The sequence below is a fragment of the Indicator indicator genome, chromosome Z (assembly GCF_027791375.1).
Source record: "Indicator indicator isolate 239-I01 chromosome Z, UM_Iind_1.1, whole genome shotgun sequence".
NCBI classification, from domain to species: Eukaryota; Metazoa; Chordata; class Aves; order Piciformes; family Indicatoridae; genus Indicator; species Indicator indicator.
Window position 1 is genome coordinate 31,373,315 of NC_072053.1, and position 19,212 is coordinate 31,392,526.

The 19,212-nt window shown below is 39.4% G+C and overlaps 1 protein-coding gene across 1 annotated transcript in view; it reads right to left on the minus strand.

The window, feature by feature from the left end:
• Nucleotides 1-19,212, minus strand: part of ADAMTS6 (ADAM metallopeptidase with thrombospondin type 1 motif 6) — a 149,724-nt gene that overhangs the window by 126,757 nt on the left and 3,755 nt on the right. The window contains exons 3-6 of the mRNA XM_054397495.1: nucleotides 9,020-9,188; nucleotides 1,440-1,648; nucleotides 846-929; nucleotides 200-345 (exon numbers count right to left, since the gene is read on the minus strand). Of these exons, the coding sequence (XP_054253470.1) occupies nucleotides 200-345; nucleotides 846-929; nucleotides 1,440-1,648; nucleotides 9,020-9,188 (608 nt within the window). The remainder of the gene's footprint in view (nucleotides 1-199; nucleotides 346-845; nucleotides 930-1,439; nucleotides 1,649-9,019; nucleotides 9,189-19,212) is intronic.

The window sequence follows — 19,212 nt, forward strand, 5'->3', positions numbered from 1 at the left end:
TGCAGATCTTACTTGTCCAAATTCTTGATGTATAGTTGAATGCTCTGATGTATTTAAGACAAGCTGTCTATTAGTTTTAGTCCTCTTAAAATTACCTACTGATTACATTACTCTACAACTAGCCTACATATATGCAAGCTAAGAACATAAAAGCTACAGAAATAAAACAAAATAAACACAATACTTATAATAATCATACCTAGTAATAAGAACCGCATTATCATGGTGGGCAATCCCATTTTCTGGAATGGTGTTTCCATCACTTTGGTGGGAGAGAATGGATTTCTGCCACTTACAGAAGCTATCGAGGGACTTGTCTGCATGGTGGTTTATCTCCAAGTTTGGCTGCAATACAACATGCATACCAGAAATGTTCCAAACAAATTACTAAGGTCAATTGTTAAGCCTTTTGAAAACTAAAAGGGGACTAAAATTATAAGCAGTGGTTTCTAGGAATAAATTCTTCTTGCCAAATTTTATCTCTGTGAGATCTGACCCCAAGTTCAGGAGTGCATTACTCAATAGGCATTCTTTCTGCTCCAATTTTAGTAATGATTATGGAAAAAAAAAATCAGGATATCAAAATAAAGATCTAAAAAGAAAACTGACATCCCCTGACATCCCCAAAGGTGTATCAATATTCACCTGAATTCTGAACAGGTATCTTTGAGATGATACATGAGGAATACTCCTTTGAACTGTTTCATCTTGATTAAAGTAGTGAAAAATTACAAGTACTTGTAATGAGATGAATCCATTTCAAGCAATAATTAAATGAAATCTAAATTACACAACAACATAACTAGTATTTCAGGGATATAAAGCTTTAGCACAACATCTCTTACCTGATCTTCAGTGAGGACAATTAAACGTGTCACTATAATATTCACAACGTTTCCTAGACTGGAATCACGATAAAGTTTGGCAACCTGACCTCCAGAAAATAAGAAAAGGCACAAAGTCAGACAAGAAACACTATTTGCTTCCTAAATGGTTAAAAATTAACCTGTTTTCTCACTCAATTTCAGAATGTTAATTATCATTATCATCTGAATAAGTTATTTTTAGACCAAAAAACCATTCAGTTTAACAAACTTCTTGTGCCACACTTATCAAATCTCTTTATACTTTGTTTTAGAATTCATCTAGCATAAGAAGCATTTAGACTGCCAACTTAAACAGACCAGAACTGTACAAGATAAAAGTAATCACGAGTTTAAAACTAACAACAATTTAAAAGTGAACATAGCATATTTCTTGTAAAAAATCATACTACATTTTTCCCACACTACTAGCATTTGCTGTATTTCAACTATTAATTCCTACAAGCTGTTACGTATTTTCAAGTACTATTCATGCTAATAAACAATTATTTTACAGTTGCTTTATCACTTCAGTACATGTATATTGTTATAAACACAGAGAGGGATGAAACTTACAATATTCATTACACTCAAAATGTAGTGTTCAATGTCTTTGCGACCATGGTATCCCACCATCATTTTGTCTGCTACTACCAGTGTTTCCACAAACCGTTCAAGGCTTACTGATCTCTTCTGTCGACTGTGACTACTTAATGTCTCATTGACTGGAAGTGAAGTTGGAAAAGCAGATGCATCACTCATCCACCAAGGGTTTCTTGTGAGGTCTTCTACGAACCAAAATAATTAAACACTTCAGAGGGGTCACTAGTAACACTCATTCAAATGCAACTGTTCTATTTTGAAATTACTATCTTCAAGCTTCTAAAAAGAACTCTTTCTTGAAGCAAAGAAAAATTATATTTATTACATATCCTTTTTTTTTATTATTTTACAATACCTGAGATAATGGAAAACCAACTCTGAGTTTTAATATTCTCAACTCAGCTTGACTTCGGATACTGAATCATCAATCTTCTCTTAATTTTCTCCGATTCTGCACATTTATGTTAATACTAAAGATTAGTTAAAATTAAACACAAGTATAGTTCAGAATTTTAAGAACAAGACAGCTATAACATTTGGAAAGAACATATTGGAAACCAAAAATTAAAAATTAAGGTAAAAGGTATTGAAATATACTAAGGAATTAAAAATGCTGGCAAAGCACTAAAAGGGATTTTTACCATAGAATCACAGAATTGTTTCAGTTGGAAAAGATCATGTACCAGTGCAGACCTAACACCACAGCCATTAAACCATGTCGCCACATACCATGTCAACCTATTTTTTTTTCAGTTCCTCCAGGAGGTGACTCCACCACCTCCCTGGGCAGCCTGTTTCGATGTCTAATCACTCTTTCATTAAAGAATTTTTTTCCTAATATCCAATCTAAACCTCCCCTGGCACACCTTGAGGTGATTTCCTCTTGTCCTTTCAGTTGATACTAGGGAGAAGATGCCAACACCTACCTCACTACAGCTTCCTTTTAGATAGTTGTAGAGATCAATGAGGTCTCCCCTCAGACTCCTCCAGACTAAACAATCCCAGTTCCCTCAGGTTCTCCTCCTAAGACTTGTTCTCCAGGCCCTTCATCAGCTTTGCTGTCATTCTCTGGACACGCTCCAGCACTGCAGTGTCCTTCTTGTGGTGAGGAGCCCAAAATGGATCACAGTATTAGAGGTGCGGCCTCACCAGTGTCAAGTGCAGGGGCACAATCGCTTCCCTACTCTTGCTGGTCACAAGATACAGGCCAATATGCTGTTGGCTGCCTTGGCCACCTAAGTACATCACACCAGTGGCTCACATTCAGTTGTCTGTCAACCAGCACCCCCACATCCATTTCTGCCAGACAGCTATTCAGACACTCTTCCCCAAGTCTGTAGCATTGCATGGGGTTGTTGTGATGCAAGCACGGGACCCAGCACTTGGCCTTGTTAAACCTCATATGATTGATGTCAGACTATTGATCCAGACAATCCAGATCCGTCTGCAGAGCCTACCTACCTCTGAACAGATCAACACTCCTACTCAGTTTAGTATCATCTGCAAACTTATTGAGGGTGCTCTCAATTTCCTCAAGATATGAAAGACAAGTGGTCCCAGTAATGAGCCCTGAGGAACACCACTTGTGACTGGCCGCCAACTGACTGTAACTCCATTCATCGACACTCTGAGCCTGGCCATCCAGTTTTTAACCCAGTGAAGCATCCACCCATCCAAGCCATGTGCAACCACTGTCTCCAGGCAGATGCTATGTGAGACACTATCAAATACTTACTAAATTCCACATAAATAACATCCACAGCCTTTCCCTCATCCACTAAGCAGATCACCTGGTCATAAAAGAAGATCAGGTTCACCAAGTCCTTCATGAACCCATGCTGACTGGGCTGACTGGGCCTGATCACCTGGTTGCTCTACACATGCTGCATACTGGTACTCAATGATGATCTCCTCCATTAGCTTCCCTGGCACCAAGGTCAGACTGACAGGTCTGTAACTCCCCAGGTCTTCCTACCAGCCTTTCCTGCAAATGGGCATCACATTTGCAATCTCCATTCAGCTGGGATGTCCCCACTGAGCCAGGACTGCTGATAAATGACACAAAGTGGCTTTGCAAGCATTTCCATCAGTTCTCTTAGTACCCTTGCACGTATGTCATCCAGCTCCATAGACTTGTGCAAGTCTAAGTGGTTCAGCGTGTCACATCTCCTCTTGCACTATGGAGGCTTCATTCTGTTCCCCATCCTTAACTTCTAGCTCAGAGGGCTGGGTATCCAGCAAACAATCAGACTTAACTACTTTAGATTGAGGCAAAGAAAGTATTGAGGACCTCCGCCTTTTCCTCATCCTTGACTACAATGCTCTCATTGCATGCAACAAAGGGCAGAGCTTCTCCTCAGTCCTCCTTTTGCTGCTAATACATTTGTAAAAGGATTTCCTGTTCTCTTAAACAGCTAAAGCCAGATTAATTTTCAGGTAGTGCTTTGGCCCTTCTAATTTTCTCCCTACACAGCCTCAAAACAACCTTATAGTCCTACTGAATAGCCTGTCCCTTCTTCCAATGACCATAAACCCTCCTTTTCTCCTGAAGCTGCAACAAAATCTCTCTGTTCACCCAGGCCAGCTCTCTTGCACACTGATCCATCTTTCAGCACATGAGAACAGCCTGTTCCTGCACCTTTAAGAGTTCCCCCTTGAGTAATGTCCAGCCTTCCTGGACTCCATGGCCCTGCCAGCTCTTGGGACTGCCCTCCAAAAGACTCTGTTGACCAGTCTCCAAAATAGGCCAAAGTCTGCCTGCTGGAAGTCCAAGGTGGCAGCTCTGCTGATCCACCTCTTTACTTCTGCAACAATTGAGAACTTGGAACATAATTACTATGCCTAACAGTTCTCAGGCCACATAAATTAATTTTCTCTTCAGAAAGCTATCAGATTATGTTTTACCCACCTTGTGAATTAACTACAATGGAAAATTTAAAATTGCCTGTCATGGGATAATTATTATAGTTATTCTGAGCATTAATTTTAATTCAGATATGCTAGTTCTTGTACTTATTTTGTATAAATACATTTTAAAATATCTTGCATGTGGGAAATTATTAAAAATCAAACAATTGTAACTATCAGCAAAACAAACACTACAAATTTGCACTGAATTTGAATTCCTGTCCTCATTACAAAATAGAACTGCATGTATTAAATATCCCTTTTCCACAAAGATCAAAACAGATCTCAACCTTAACTTATCAAAGTATATTATTAGTCTGGTTTTACTAGGCAGGATTTTGAAATACTCAAGGTATTCTTGCTAGCTATAGATGAACATGAACTATACATTTGTAATTGTCTTAACAAGACTGCTTAAGTGAACAATTTCTGAGATGCATCATTACACCTCTACTAAAACCAGTTCAGCTTTCTACTAAAACCAGTTCAGCTAAGGATGACTCGAGGCAGGATTAGTATCTTCTGTGAAAAAGCAATGCTTTGTGCAATTCAACTAAGTACACCATTTTCAAAAACTGGTAACTACACCACAAAGAATGTATCAAAATTAGCATTGCAAAGCTTCAGTGTTCTTTCCTAATTTCTTCAGCAGTGTTTCCTAATTTTTGAGGCCACAGTGTTGGCTTTAAAGGGTGCATATTTTAGAAAAGTCAAAAAATTACAATAAACCTGGTAGTTGAAAAAATGCTGGCAACAAAACTGTCCTCATTCTGCAACTTGTGTAATCCCTTTTAAAAACTGTATTTAGTATTAAAGCCTGTTGAGGATTCTACAACAAGTACAGGATTTCTCCTGTTTGTTACCTCCATTGTAGGAAATTCAATGTTGCTTTAATTGTTCAAATATTTCCATCTCACTTAAGCAGAAATTTGGGAATGTCTGGAATTTGACAGTTTTTGTACTAATTTTTTTTTTTTTAACAAAAAATCCACTCTTCATTTTCAAATAACAACTGATGATACTGGAGGGCTTCTGATGTTCTCAGAATGGTAAAGGTACTTTAGAAATGCAATACTGCTTCCACTTCATACTTTTTCACTGAAAGATGTACATCCATTCTAAACATTTGAAAACTTATGAGGTCACGCAGAAAACTTTCAAAGAAAAAGAGAAAATATTATTTGTGACTCATCTTGATAGCATCTGCCAAACAAAGGTCTCAGAGGCCTTTACAGAAACAAACATTTCTTCTTTTGTTATCAGATGAGCAGCTTAGGCTTCAGCTGGTCTCAAAGTAATAGGAAAGCTGTAAACAACCCTGGATCTCATACTCCCAAGATCTACAAATGCTTATGCTGTTTTACTTTAAACACACAAAATAATGCTGACTGAGTATATTTTAAAAGCTAAATCATTAAATAGAAGTCTGCAATATATTTAACAAAAATATTTCTGTGTCAAACTATGCCATTTTCACACCATATTCTTAGATAAAAAAACTAAAATAATTAAACTTCCATTAACACAAAACATAACTATCAGGAAATTTTAAAAACCACAAAAATTGAAATATTTTTTTTAAAAAAGTCCCACAAAAGCTCTAATTAACTGGAACTAATGATCACAAAAGCAGCTAATTAGGTTTTAAATTGCTACTGAAAAGAAATCCAAACGTGTTCACACGGAGCTCTCAACAATGATATGAAAGTTTTCCTATGTCAGTCATCAAAAAATGCCACATGAAAAGAGAGAACACGAACAGAAAACAATCTCAAAATACAACAGAAAGCTGCTTACAACATGCAACTATGAGAACATTTTGAAGTGAAGCATTCTGTTTCTGCTTTTTTGCTTACTATTTTAACATAATCATTTCATGTATTACGAGCATTTTTTTTTTCATTTTAGAATACATTGTCTGTAAAGCCTGGCATGAGTAAAACCACTTACATAGCTAGCATATAGTAGAGTCATCCCTAAATAATCTGCTGCTCTGCAGCTTTCATACATCAACTGCTGTTGCTTCTCAGTCCTATCAAAACAGCACTCAGCAAGATAAATCCAGTGGCCTCAAAACACATTAAAGCAATTCAAATTTGACAGTGATCAACTTCTTACCAATACCTTAATGCTTTCAGCTATATCTAATAAAACATAGTTAACTTGGTGATGATGCATACAGGAAATAGTAAATCAACATTTTTTTATTACTCACTCTTATGTCTAACCACCTAAAGTCAAATTTAAATTATGAAAATCAATCCGTGTTCTTACCTGAATCTCCCTGCCTCTCCAATCGTTCACTTGCACTACCCACCGTATTTCTCCTATCTACTATGAAGATGCCTTTGGCCAAATGCCCCACCTCGCTTTCTATCACTTTCTATCTGCAATTTTTTGCAGAAAGGTCATAAATAACACTCCCCTCGTCTCCGCTAACACTTCACAATCTTGCCCGCTTCTCTGATACAGAACAGGTACACAATAAAATCAGGCCCAGATTACAGCAGGGGAAACTTACCAGACTGTGAACAGTGGCACAGCTACGCAAGCAGATTTCTCCCAGAATACTATATTGGCAAAAGTGTTCTGAGGGTAAAGCTTGCATCAGTCTCCAGACAAACTTAGTAATACACTGCCAAAAGGCAGCTGTAAGTTTGTTATGACTGCATTTTAAAACACAGAATTGGACTGCTCAAAACTTCCAAAACCAGTCAAATACCTGAAAGATTACTGTAAATGTGGCTTCAGTCCTAGAGTCTGAAAGCTGTGAAACTGAAAATAAATATTGGTTTTACCTTTTAGGTATTCTGAGGATGCTTTGTATGTTGTATCATTTTGGGATAAAGCCACAACAGTGCTCTGAAAACAAATTTCTAAGGTTTTAGTACCCATAAGGAGAACATTAAAAGATAGCATCATCTGGAAAAGTAAGACCTTGCGGTTTTGGGAGAACACATTTTTTCAGAAATTTTCATGAAGTGGAAGCAGTACAGAAACCAACAGGATAAGGAGAAACCAAGATGAATGACCATAACAGAATGCTCAGACTTTAAAAAGCAGTGCTTTACTATTTCCATAATTAAGAACTTCAGAATGTGACAGATAGGAAAGATCAGGAAAAGGATAGAAGCTGCCAAGGACAAAGGCAGCATCAAAAATGCAGAACAACAGATGCTAAACATTACTGTATGTTTCACAAAAAATACACGCAAGACGCATAGCTCAGATCAGCCTACAATCCGTTCAACAGATACCATCAGAAAAACAGAATGTAACCTGACCAAAATAGCTGCTACTGCTTCATCCTCACTTGGAGAAGAATGAATTCCTAAGCATTAATCTAGAAGATAACATCTGACAGAGGCCAATATCCTTCCTTTTTCTAGGAATATAGGCATGGTAGAAATTTCATCATCCTACATTTGATAATCCTTCCACTTACTTCAAGAGGCTTAAGTGACAGCTTTCTCTACAAAATGACTATACATTAGTACTCTCATTTTACAATCAGTTAGCCAGCAATCATAGTGAGGAAGCTTGTTTGCAATATTAGAAGCACATAGATGGAATAATGCTTCCAAACTAAAACAGAAGTTACACACATAAAATCTGACAGTCCCTAACCACAGTTAACTGAAATGCTCAGGAAAAACTGTCTCCCAAGTATGGCCCTTTGTAGACTATCTGTAGTTGTAAGTTTAGTTAGCTGGTGCCATTAAAAGTCACAAGCTCCGAAAGAAGCTTGTTACGTGAATGAACAGTATATTATTTTATTTTAAGATTAGTATTTGTCATCCTGCCCTGTGCACCGAATCTCATGGAATATAACTGTCCAGGACTGAACTTTTAAGAACAAGCTATTTCTGAAACATAAACAAATTATGAGATTACAAATATTTTTCCATTATGTACAAACCACGTCATTTTAGAGCTCTAAAATAACTTGTCAAATTTACTCCATGCTGTCTTCAAGAAGTTCATTTTCAGTTTAAAGAAGTGAAAAGCAGGACAAAGGGTACTTGAAAAATGGATCATGTAAGTATTTGTATATGTATATGGAATTTAAAACTGCTTTACAAGGAAAATATTTCTCAGTCAAAACTATATAATCTTTCCCACCTCTAAATCACATATTCAACTACTGTGGAATCATGTTAACCCACTGAAACCAAAGCCAGTATCAAAACACTGTAAAACACCCATAAAGCAGAGAAGATGTAGACTCCAGTTCCAAATGTATTACCAATCATAATACTGACACAAATGTTGCATGTCAAGTTTCCTCAGATGAGATGGAACACTTACTTACTAAACACTGAACTGTAATACTCCTCAGTCTCTCAATCATGCTTTCCAGTTGGGGAACAAGGTATATTAAGCACATTTTGAGGAGGCCTGTGCTAGTTACTACCACTGCACACAATACAGGCACAAAACAAGATTTAGTCCCAGTGTTTCAGACACTATACTCTTAAACTCAATCTGAAAAAAAAGGCAAAACCACTTTTCCAGCAGAGCACATTATATCACCTGAAAGGAAGATTCCTATTGCTGCATTTTCTTCTGTCTTACATGTGAACCAAGCAAGATTTTAAAATACATCTTACATTTTTTTAAAATTAATGATACTCATACTTATTTACCTGAGACTCCACAATGACTGTGATCATAGAGATGTTGCTGGTGCATAGTAGATTTTTTGTATATAACATGAGGATGACCATTCTCAAAATTAAAGTTGCTAGAATCTTCTGTTATATTCCTTAAAGGCTCAATAAAATACTCTTCATCTCCTGTAGCAATGACTCCATGCTTAAAGAAGAAAATAAGAAAATAAAAACTTGCAAAAGACAACATGAAATTCATATTAAAAAGCTTAACTTTAAAAATCTTTTGACTATCATTTATCTCTGTGAATAAATTCAAATCTATTAAGCCAACCAAAAGACAATGCATGAGCCACTGATTTTAGTGAGAGGAAGACTGAGTGCCTATAAGGAACACAATGAGAAAAGAATAATATAATTGCCCTATTTCTGGAGGGTTTTTTTTGTAGATGTGGTAAAAAAGCTAGAGGTATTTTTGGTGTATGACAAATTATCTCTTCACAGTGATGTTCCAAAAATATATGATTCATACCTATTGAAAATGACACCATGTCAAAATGCCCTTAATCAAATGTTAAGGCCAAGAGCACTCTATGATGCCACACTAGTAGATGTGTTAAAGCCACATACTGCATCAAAGGAAAACACTATGAAGGATTAATTTTAGAACATAATACTCAGGGAAATCCAGCATTTAACATACAGATGCTTAATTCCAAAACTGAGCTACTTATTAAATCCAAATTATTAATATTACTTTAAGGTACACTACCTACAAAGTGTTTAATCCTTGTAAGTTTTTGCCACTAATCTGGCAAATGCAAACTGTTGCAGACTGTTCACTGGACCTCAATCTCCATAACAAATGAACACCTTTTTTCTCATACTGCAGTGCAGAATAGTAGATATTGTATTCTCATAACTCCCACATTTGTGAACACAACTTCTTCTAAACAGGAAGTGGTTTATGGAAGAAAGGGGAGATTTCAGGCCAACTATGCAATTTCCTGAACCTTCAGCAATTAAAACTGAACTTTAGCAGAAAACCCAGATTTGGGACTCTTTCAGATTTAGAAATACTGGGGGGAAAGCCCTGACAGATTCCTACACCTCAGTCTGTTGAGTAAGAAATTCTGACACCTGTATCTGAGTGTATGAGCTTTCTACACAGGGAGAAAGTCTCCTACTCATCAGGTAGGAGACCAGAAGAAGGAAATTCTGATTTCATATCCTGAAATTTAATACCACACTTTTGATCTGTGAAGCAAGTACTATGCATAAGTCTCTTTTCCTAGGTGCTATTTCTTCTCTACAATGAGAATTCTATGATCAGCTGTAAGACCACTAGCTCCATAACTTTTCTCAGTACCATAAAGCTGTTTCTAAAATCAGGGCTTGACATCATACTCTCGGACAAAGCTCTTGTCCTGCTGCTGTTTTGTACACTGAACGCCTGCTCTTCTTTCCTTCTGGAGTAACTGGATTTCAGTAACAACGTAAAACATATAAACAACAAAAATAGATCCTGTATAGCATATGAAAAAGAAGATTTTTTTCAAATATAACCCTATTATAAACTTTTTAAAAATATATGTATGAACACACTACAGCTTTCAATTACACATTGATTACATAGTGAATCACTGAATCACATCTGGTTGGAAGAGACTTCAATGATCATCCAGTCCACCCCTTGACCCAGCACTTAAGGGTCAACACTAAACCACTGCCCCTAAGCGCCAGGTCCATACACCTCTTGAACACCTCTGGGGATGGCGACTCCACCGCTGGCCTGGGCAGACCATTCCAAAGTTTGATGAGCCTTTCCGTGAAGAAGTATTTCCTAACATCTAGCCCAAACTTCCCCTAGCACAGCTTTTAACCGTTTCCTCTAGCCCTGTCACTTGTCATCAAGGAGAAAAGACCAGACCCCTCCTTGCTCTGTCCTCCCTTTCAGCAGTTGTAGAGAGAGATAAGGTCTCCCCTCAGCCTCCTCTTCTCCAGCCCGAACAACCCCAGTTCCCTCAAGTGCTCCTCATAGTCCATGTGCTCCAGGCCCCTCACGAGCATTGTTGCCCTTCTCTGAACATGCTCCGGCACCTCAATATCCTTCCTATAGTGAGGGGCCCAGAAATGAATACTCAAAGTGTGGCCTCAACAGTGCTGAGTACAGGGGGATAATCACCTCCCTGTTCCTGCTGGCCACAGTGTTTCTAATACAAGCCAAGATGCCATGTGTTTTCTTGCCCACTTGGGCACACAATATGTAACAGCAATTGTTCCTCTTCAATGGTATTTTAAATAACTAGCTCATGAAGGTAACATTGGAGTCTATAATCACATGGAAGATGCTGGTATCAAATTCTTCTCACAATACCTTCATGTAGCTTGAGAGTCTAAGATTTTATGAGAAAATAAATAATTTACTACTACACTGCTCCTTAAATAGTATTGAAGATAGAAGCTCAAGTGCAACTTGGGTTGAACAGATGTGCAGAAAGAACCTTAAAAGTCAGAACTGCATCAAGTCTGGATATCAGACATCTGGGTTCAAGTGAATTAGTTCTGGTACCATGTTTCCATAAGAAGAGAGTTGTAGAAAGCGGTTCTGGCCAACACCATCAGGCTGTCTGCTTTATGCCAAACCTGACAAACCTGGTGGGTTGTACTACAAGGTCACAACATCAACAGATGAAGGTTGATCAACTAACATGATTTACGTGGACCTGAGCAAAGGCTTTGACACTGTCCCACACAACATCCTGATCTTCAAGCTAGCTAAATATGGGTTTGATGGATGGATCACTCAGTGGATAAAGAACTGGCCTGACAGCCACACTCAAAGAGTGGCTGTCAATGGGTCCATGTCCAAGTGGAGGCCAGTGATAAGTGGATGCCTCAGGGATCAGTACTGGGGTCAGTCTTGCTTAACATTTTTGTCGGCAACATGGACAGTGGCACTGAGTGCACCCTCAGCAAGTCTGCTGACGACACCAAGCTGTGTGGTGCAGCAGACACCCTGGAGGGAAGGCATCAATCCAGAGGGACCTGGACAGGCTGGAGAGGGGGGAACATGACAACCTCATGAGGTTCAACAAGACCAAATGTAAGGTCCTGCATCTGGGTCGGGGCAATCTCAAACACCAGCATAGGCTGGGCAGTGACTGGCTTGAAAGCAGCCCTGAAAAAAAGAACTTAGGGGTGCTCATGGATGAGAAGCTCAGCATGAGCCACCAGTGTGCACCTCCAGCCCAGAAAGCAAATCACATCCTGGGCTGCATCAAGAGAAGCATAGCCAGCAGGTCGAGGGAGGTGATTCTCCCCCTCTACTCTGCTCTGGTGACACCCCACCTGGAGTACTGTGTCCAGTTCTGGAGTGCCCATTGCAAAAAGGATCTGAACGTGCTGGAACGTGTCCAGAGAAGGGCCATGAGGATCATCAGGAGGCTGGAGCACCTCTCCTATGAGGACAGCCTGAGAGACTTGGGGTTGTTCAGTTTGGAGGACACAAGTCTCTGAGGAGACCTTACTGTGGCCTTTCAGTATCTGAAGGAGGCCTACAAGAAAGCTGCACAGAGACTTTTTAGGATTTCAGGTAGTGACAGGACTAGGGGGAAGCTAGAGGAGAGGAGATTTAGGTAAGACATTAGGAAGAAGTTCTTCACCATAAGGGTGGTGAGACACTGGAACAGGTTGCCCAGGGAGGTGGCGGAGGCCCCATCCCTGGAGGTGTTTAAGGCCAGGCTGGATGTGGCTCTGAGCAACCTCATCTAGTGTGAGGTGTCCCTGCCCACAGCAGGGGTGTTGGAACTAGATGATCCTTGTGGTCCCCTCCAACCCTGACAATTCTGTGATTGTGAGTGGACACTAGGCACTTCTAGTCCCAAGTAAGAGAGCTTGACTACAAAAAAAAAAAAAAAAAAATTCCTGTCTGGAAGAAATGCGTATGAGCTGATGACAACCAAAAGCACTGCAGATGATTTAACGACAGAAGCATTCTACACTAAAGTTAACTTACAAACAGTAAGTCAACATACCAACACTCAGAACCACAGAATATCAGAAGGATTCTTTCCAGCAAAACAGCAAGGATGAGGGCAGAGATAAAAACAGCAATGGCCATGCTAGATGTCACCTCAGGGTATGATGCAGCAGAGCAAAAAAACACTTCAACATGACACCTTCCATGATGCTTAATTGTCTGACGTACCACCATGAGGAGCAAGAGACAGGCAAAGCCAACAGGAAAACATGGGCTTTTTCCTGCTCAAATTTTAACAATTCTATGATTCTATGCCAGGCCTGAGGAGACAACAATAGTATCAATCTGTGGCTCTGCCTCTGCACAAGTGTGTCTTTACCTAAACCAAATTACTCCAGCATATACATCCTTCATGTCTGTACTCAAGATCAGACAAGTGTTACAGTTTGGAACTAAAATTTAGTTGCAAACAGAATTTTCCAGAGGACTCAAGACAGTTTGGGAAGGGTGGACTCCTCAGAGATCGTATTATAACAAAGGTAATTCCATCTCACTCAATTGGTCTGAACAAATAGTTTATGTTCTGCAGAACAAGCTTATTATTTCTCTCTCGCTGTGCTGGATTGAGCTTGGGCTGTGCTATTCTCCTTCTGACCTTGGGCTTCTCTAAAGTACAAGGGGGAAGTGGAGAGGGAGCGCCTGTGGGTGTACAGCCTTCTGAGGCCCTTTATCCTGAGGAGGGGATAGAAGAGCTGAAGTAAGGTACAGGGGGAGCCTGTGCTGTTGTTAAGTCATGCATATATATGTAAATACACTTTGTATGTGTTTATTACCTTTTACACTTTTATATGTATTTTCTTTTGTAAATACAATTCCATTTCTACTTCCAAATTCTGAGTGTGGTGAATTTGCTCTTTGGGGCATATTCTCAAAAAGTATTGGGGGGATCCAATCCAACCCATAATAACAAGTTACTAAGTTTAATCATGAACAGAACATCTACATCGGCTACTGAAACTGGTAGTTTTAAACAGTGACATGACCTCAGTCATGTCAATTCGGATGCCACAAACAACACTTACTGCAGCACTAATACGCTATACAAATTGGGTATTTGAAGGAGCAAATAGGCAAAAAGTATTATGAATGTCTGCCAATTGACATAGTTCTTTCAGGTACTAGCAGTGAAAAAGGTTACAAGAGTATCACTATTTTTCCTATGCCTACATGATACCTGATCTCATCTGCCAACACACTATAGTGCTTTAAAAAAAGAGACATTTTAACAACATTTTGTTGAGGATCCGCAAATATATTTTAACTTATACCTATCACCAGGTAGTCAGGACATGCATGCAGTCAGTTTCCACATCTAGGCAAGTGATTTGATAAACACTGGAAACACAACTGCCCTCCACAAGCCTTTCATGTAAAGACAGCATACGTATGCCATTTTAAACTTATCAATTTGGCTTGATAACAAATTTGTTCTTCCAGTATTAAGGAGATGCACATGATCTTGTTGAATTACAGTCACTGAATTTTAAAAAGCACTCTGAATCCTGTATATAAAAAGCACCTGTGTCAGCAACAATCAGCATTTTTCCTAATTACAAGTTTAGAAAATTAACGTGGCTGGAAACGCTTCCACTGTATATGCATTCAGCAATGCCTGATGAATAAATAGTGGGAATTATGCTATGATATATAAACCAACATTCTAAACTCCAGGTTTGGGCTTTTAATCTATTATTTGAGCAAAACACAATTTCAGCTGAAAAAGGAGATTGAAATAATGCCCTTTGAAAGCACTAAAAAGATTTTTTAAATTTTTTTTAAATTTTGGTATTGTATTTTAACAGTGTGTAAATGGAAACTTTTCTCCAAAGCGTAAGAAATATCATTAAGACAGAGGAATGACCAGAAAAAGGTATTGACAAAATACCATGAATTTAAAAACACAAGCTTAATGCCTGAAGTAAGATACTACAAGCAACATTCTCAAGATTATTATTTAAAACAGGCTGTTTGAGATCCTAATGTTATCCAATCCCACTACAGACTGCCAACTCCTGCTAACATATATATGGTCTGGATCCAGCAGTTTGACATGCTCAGACAAATCTGTGAATCCACATGGAATTTCCCTGAATTTGTGAAGAAGAATCTTTTCCTGTCAGGCTGTCCAGCTGAGGCCCTAGCCTGCCTCAGACAGGGGATGTCCATCAGTCGCAGATACAGACTGAATTATAGATAACTGGTAAGTGCACACTTTTTCCACACAGTACTAACATTCTATAATTTGACGAGGCTTTCTAGACTTCATGCTTTTTTCATACAAAGCAGTAGTGATAGAATATTCGGAAAATGTCAGAATTGTTCAGTATGTCTACAGCTACCTATATACTTCAGTGTGTTTTATGGCCAAATAAAAAGATTGTGTTAACTTACTGTGTTCTTCAAGATTGAAAAAAAATAGTGGTCTGGCCTAAGACAGCACATCATGGAGCCTAACAAGACACCTCAAAATTAGGACAGGGACAGCTTACATACAATTTTCTGAATACAATACTGCAAACACTATTAGTAACAAAGAGAAGTCCGAAGACTGATCTTAAACACAAAGTCTTTTTCAATATCATTTTTAATCTTCATAAATTGTTTTATAAATTAAGACATTATTTTACATCTGATCCAAAAATATATTGCTGCATACAGTTTCCAACCTATAAAAGCAGATGCATTCATTACAGCAGAATCAATTTAAAATGAGGTAACCTAAGAACACAATTTATACACACATGAATTTAGAAATATATGAAACAGTCATGAAGTCTTCCAGCAAAATAATACCTCCTTTAACCAAATAAGGTCATTTCTTTAGCGACAGCCTACTTCTTGTGCCTTCTTTATAATTTCTGTTTGGATGGAGACATCTGTGCTACCCAGCACAAATGTTACTCAGTACATAGAGCTTCACACGCCATGGAAATACCTGGCCTTTTACATTAAGTATTTCCTTGGAACCACAGCAGCCTCAAAAGGTGTTTTTAACCCCTCATTCACTTTCCTAATAATACTCACTTTTTACACATTCTGAATTGTTCCCCACTACTAGGGGGAAAAAGTGAGAAAATCTGCTACTGTGGAAAACTTGTTTGAGCACTCAGGTAAGAGCTTTGACACTTGGCAGAGGACAGAGGTGAGTCAAAACGCAAAGTTTGGTTCTGCTTGATTCCACCACCATAAGCTCCAAACATTTCTTAGTCATTTACTGTCCTCAGAATTAGACAAACTGTTTCCTTGACATGAAGTTCTTCTCACTTCAGCCATTCTACCACCACTTCTTCTCTTCCTTAGTATAACAACTTAGCTTGTTGCCTTGCACTCAATATCCAAAGGCCTCAAAATGATGCCCATTGCAGGCTCTTCATAAGAAGGCCAAACCTGCAACCCATCCACAAAAGTAACATCCACTGAAGTATGAGTTTCAAAGGTAGCAAGCCTGCTGAACAAAACCTTCGATTTCCTCATATAACTGATGACTGGATTATAGAGGTTTCCACCTTCAGACAATTTATAGTATAATCAGGACCCAGCAGAAGGAAACTGCTAGAATGAAACTTCAGTAAGCAGCAACCTGTAATTCTGGGGTATGTGGTAATGAGAAATAGAGAGGATGAAGCAGGAAACAGTGACAGGGAAAGGAACTGACTGTCATCACTTTTACTGTAATGAAACTGAGAGAAAGCCTTCCTTGCACTAGAACTCCGCATATATTCTTCAAAGTCACACAGTTCACGTTTAATTCAATCATGGTCTCAACAGACTACCTTGAATAACTAATCAGACTAACTCAGAACATTCAATAAGAAGAAATTTGACACATTTGGCAATACTGAAGCTTTACAGGACAACTAGAATAAATACAATGCTTTCATTTTGCTCATAAGTAACATTCATTGTTCAAGATTACTACTTGTTTTAGAGTTAAACTTTGCAGAGTTTGAGACAGATGTTAATCAAGGTCAATACAGAATATGACTGGCAGTCTCCTACAGACCAATAATCAGACTAGGAAATAAAACAAGTGCCTGAAGCACATGTGGTTTTATGGCCAAATAAAAAGATAGTGTTAGCTTACTGTGTTCTTAAAGATGGAAAATAATAGTGGAAAAAAAGCCTTAAGTCTGAACTGTAAGAAAATCTAAAACAAGTAATATTGTCTTAGATATTGGCTGTCAATGGCTTTATTAAACATGTTCTAACCAGTAGTTATGTAACAAAAGATTCTTCAGTAGGAATAATCATCTAAGAATAACTCTGTGATGGATCTATTTGAACAGAGTAGTAACTCCCATATTCAATGCTCTGGAAGACCCTGCCAACAACAGATGACAGAGGAGTTACTACATGGTAGAGAATGACACTGAGTCAAGCCTGCTGCTGCACATGTCTGCAGGATTCCTAACTCTCTGACAAAAGAGTCTTGTGTCACTCCTGCTGCTGCTACTTGGGCATGTCAGGAGCCTCACAAGCCTTTCTTGGAAGATGCTGGATCTGCTGGCCAAAGTATCATGGGACAAAGCCCTAGAGGGAAGGGAGGCCCAGGACAGCTGGTCCATATTCAAAGATCACCTCTATATCCAGGAGTGAAATATACCAAAGAGGAAGGCAGGAAAGAATGTTAGTAAACCTGCCTGCATGAGGAAGAAGCTCCTAGACACAGTGTCACAAAAAAAGAAACTGTACAAGGAATGGAAGAAAGGAATGCTAGAATGAGGGGCATATAAGGAAGCTGCACAAGCAGCAAGAGACGTGGTTAGAAAAGCTAAAGCTCAGAATTAAGTCTAACCAGGGAGATCAAGGGGAATAGCAAAAGTTTCTATAGGTACATTAATGGCAAAAGGCAGACTAGGGAAGGTCTGGGCCCCTCAGAAAGGAAGCGGAAGAACTGGTGACAGGTGACATGGAGAAGGCTGAGGTTATCAACAACTTCTTTACCTCAGTCTTCACTGGCAAGGACTCCAGCCACACTTCTAGAATAATGGAAGATAATGGCAGGGGCTAGATGAAGGAACTGCCTATTGTGAGTGAAGATCAGGTTTGTGACTATCTGAAGAATTCGAGAGCGTACGAGTCATGGAACCCAACTGGATACACCCATGGGTGCTGAGGGAACTGGCAGATAAGGTCAGTAAATCACCCTCTATTATATTCCAAAAGTCATGGCTGTCTGGGGAGGTCCCCACTGGCTGGAAAAGGGGAAACATAACTCCCATTTTCAAAAAGGGAAAGAAGGATGATCCAGGGAACTATAGACCAGTCAGTCTCACCTCTGTGCCCAGTAAGATCATGCATGGAGCAGATCCTCCTGGAGGCACTTCTGAGACACAAATAACAAAAAAGGTGATTGGGTACAACCAGCACATCTTCACCAAGGGCAAATCCTGCCTGATAAAACTGTGGTCTTCTATGACAAGGTCACAACATCAACAGACAAGGGGACAGCGGCCATCGTCATTTATCTGGACCTCAGCAAAGCCTTCAATACTGTTCCACACAACATCCTGATTTTCAAGCTATCTAAACATGGGTTTGATGGATGGATCACTCAGTGGATAAAGAACTAGCTTTGGGTGTGGCTTGACTGGCCACACTCAAAGAGTGGCTGTCAATGGGTCCATGTCCAAGTGGAGGCCAGTGATAAGTGGATGCCTCAGGGATCAGTACTGGGGTCAGTCTTGCTTAACATTTTTGTCGGCAACATGGACAGTGGCACTGAGTGCACCCTCAGCAAGTCTGCTGACGACACCAAGCTGTGTGGTGCAGCAGACACCCTGGAGGGAAGGCATCAATCCAGAGGGACCTGGACAGGCTGGAGAGGGGGGAACATGACAACCTCATGAGGTTCAACAAGACCAAATGTAAGGTCCTGCATCTGGGTCGGGGCAATCTCAAACACCAGCATAGGCTGGGCAGTGACTGGCTTGAAAGCAGCCCTGAAAAAAAGAACTTAGGATGACAAGCTCAACATGAGCCACCAGTGTGCACTTCCAGCCCAGAAAGCAAATCATATCCTGGGCTGCATCAAGAGAAGCATAGCCAGCAGGTCGAGGGAGGTGATTCTCCCCCTCTACTCTGCTCTGGTGACACCCCACCTGGAGTACTGTGTCCAGTTCTGGAGTGCCCATTGCAAAAAGGATCTGAACGTGCTGGAACGTGTCCAGAGAAGGGCCACGAGGAT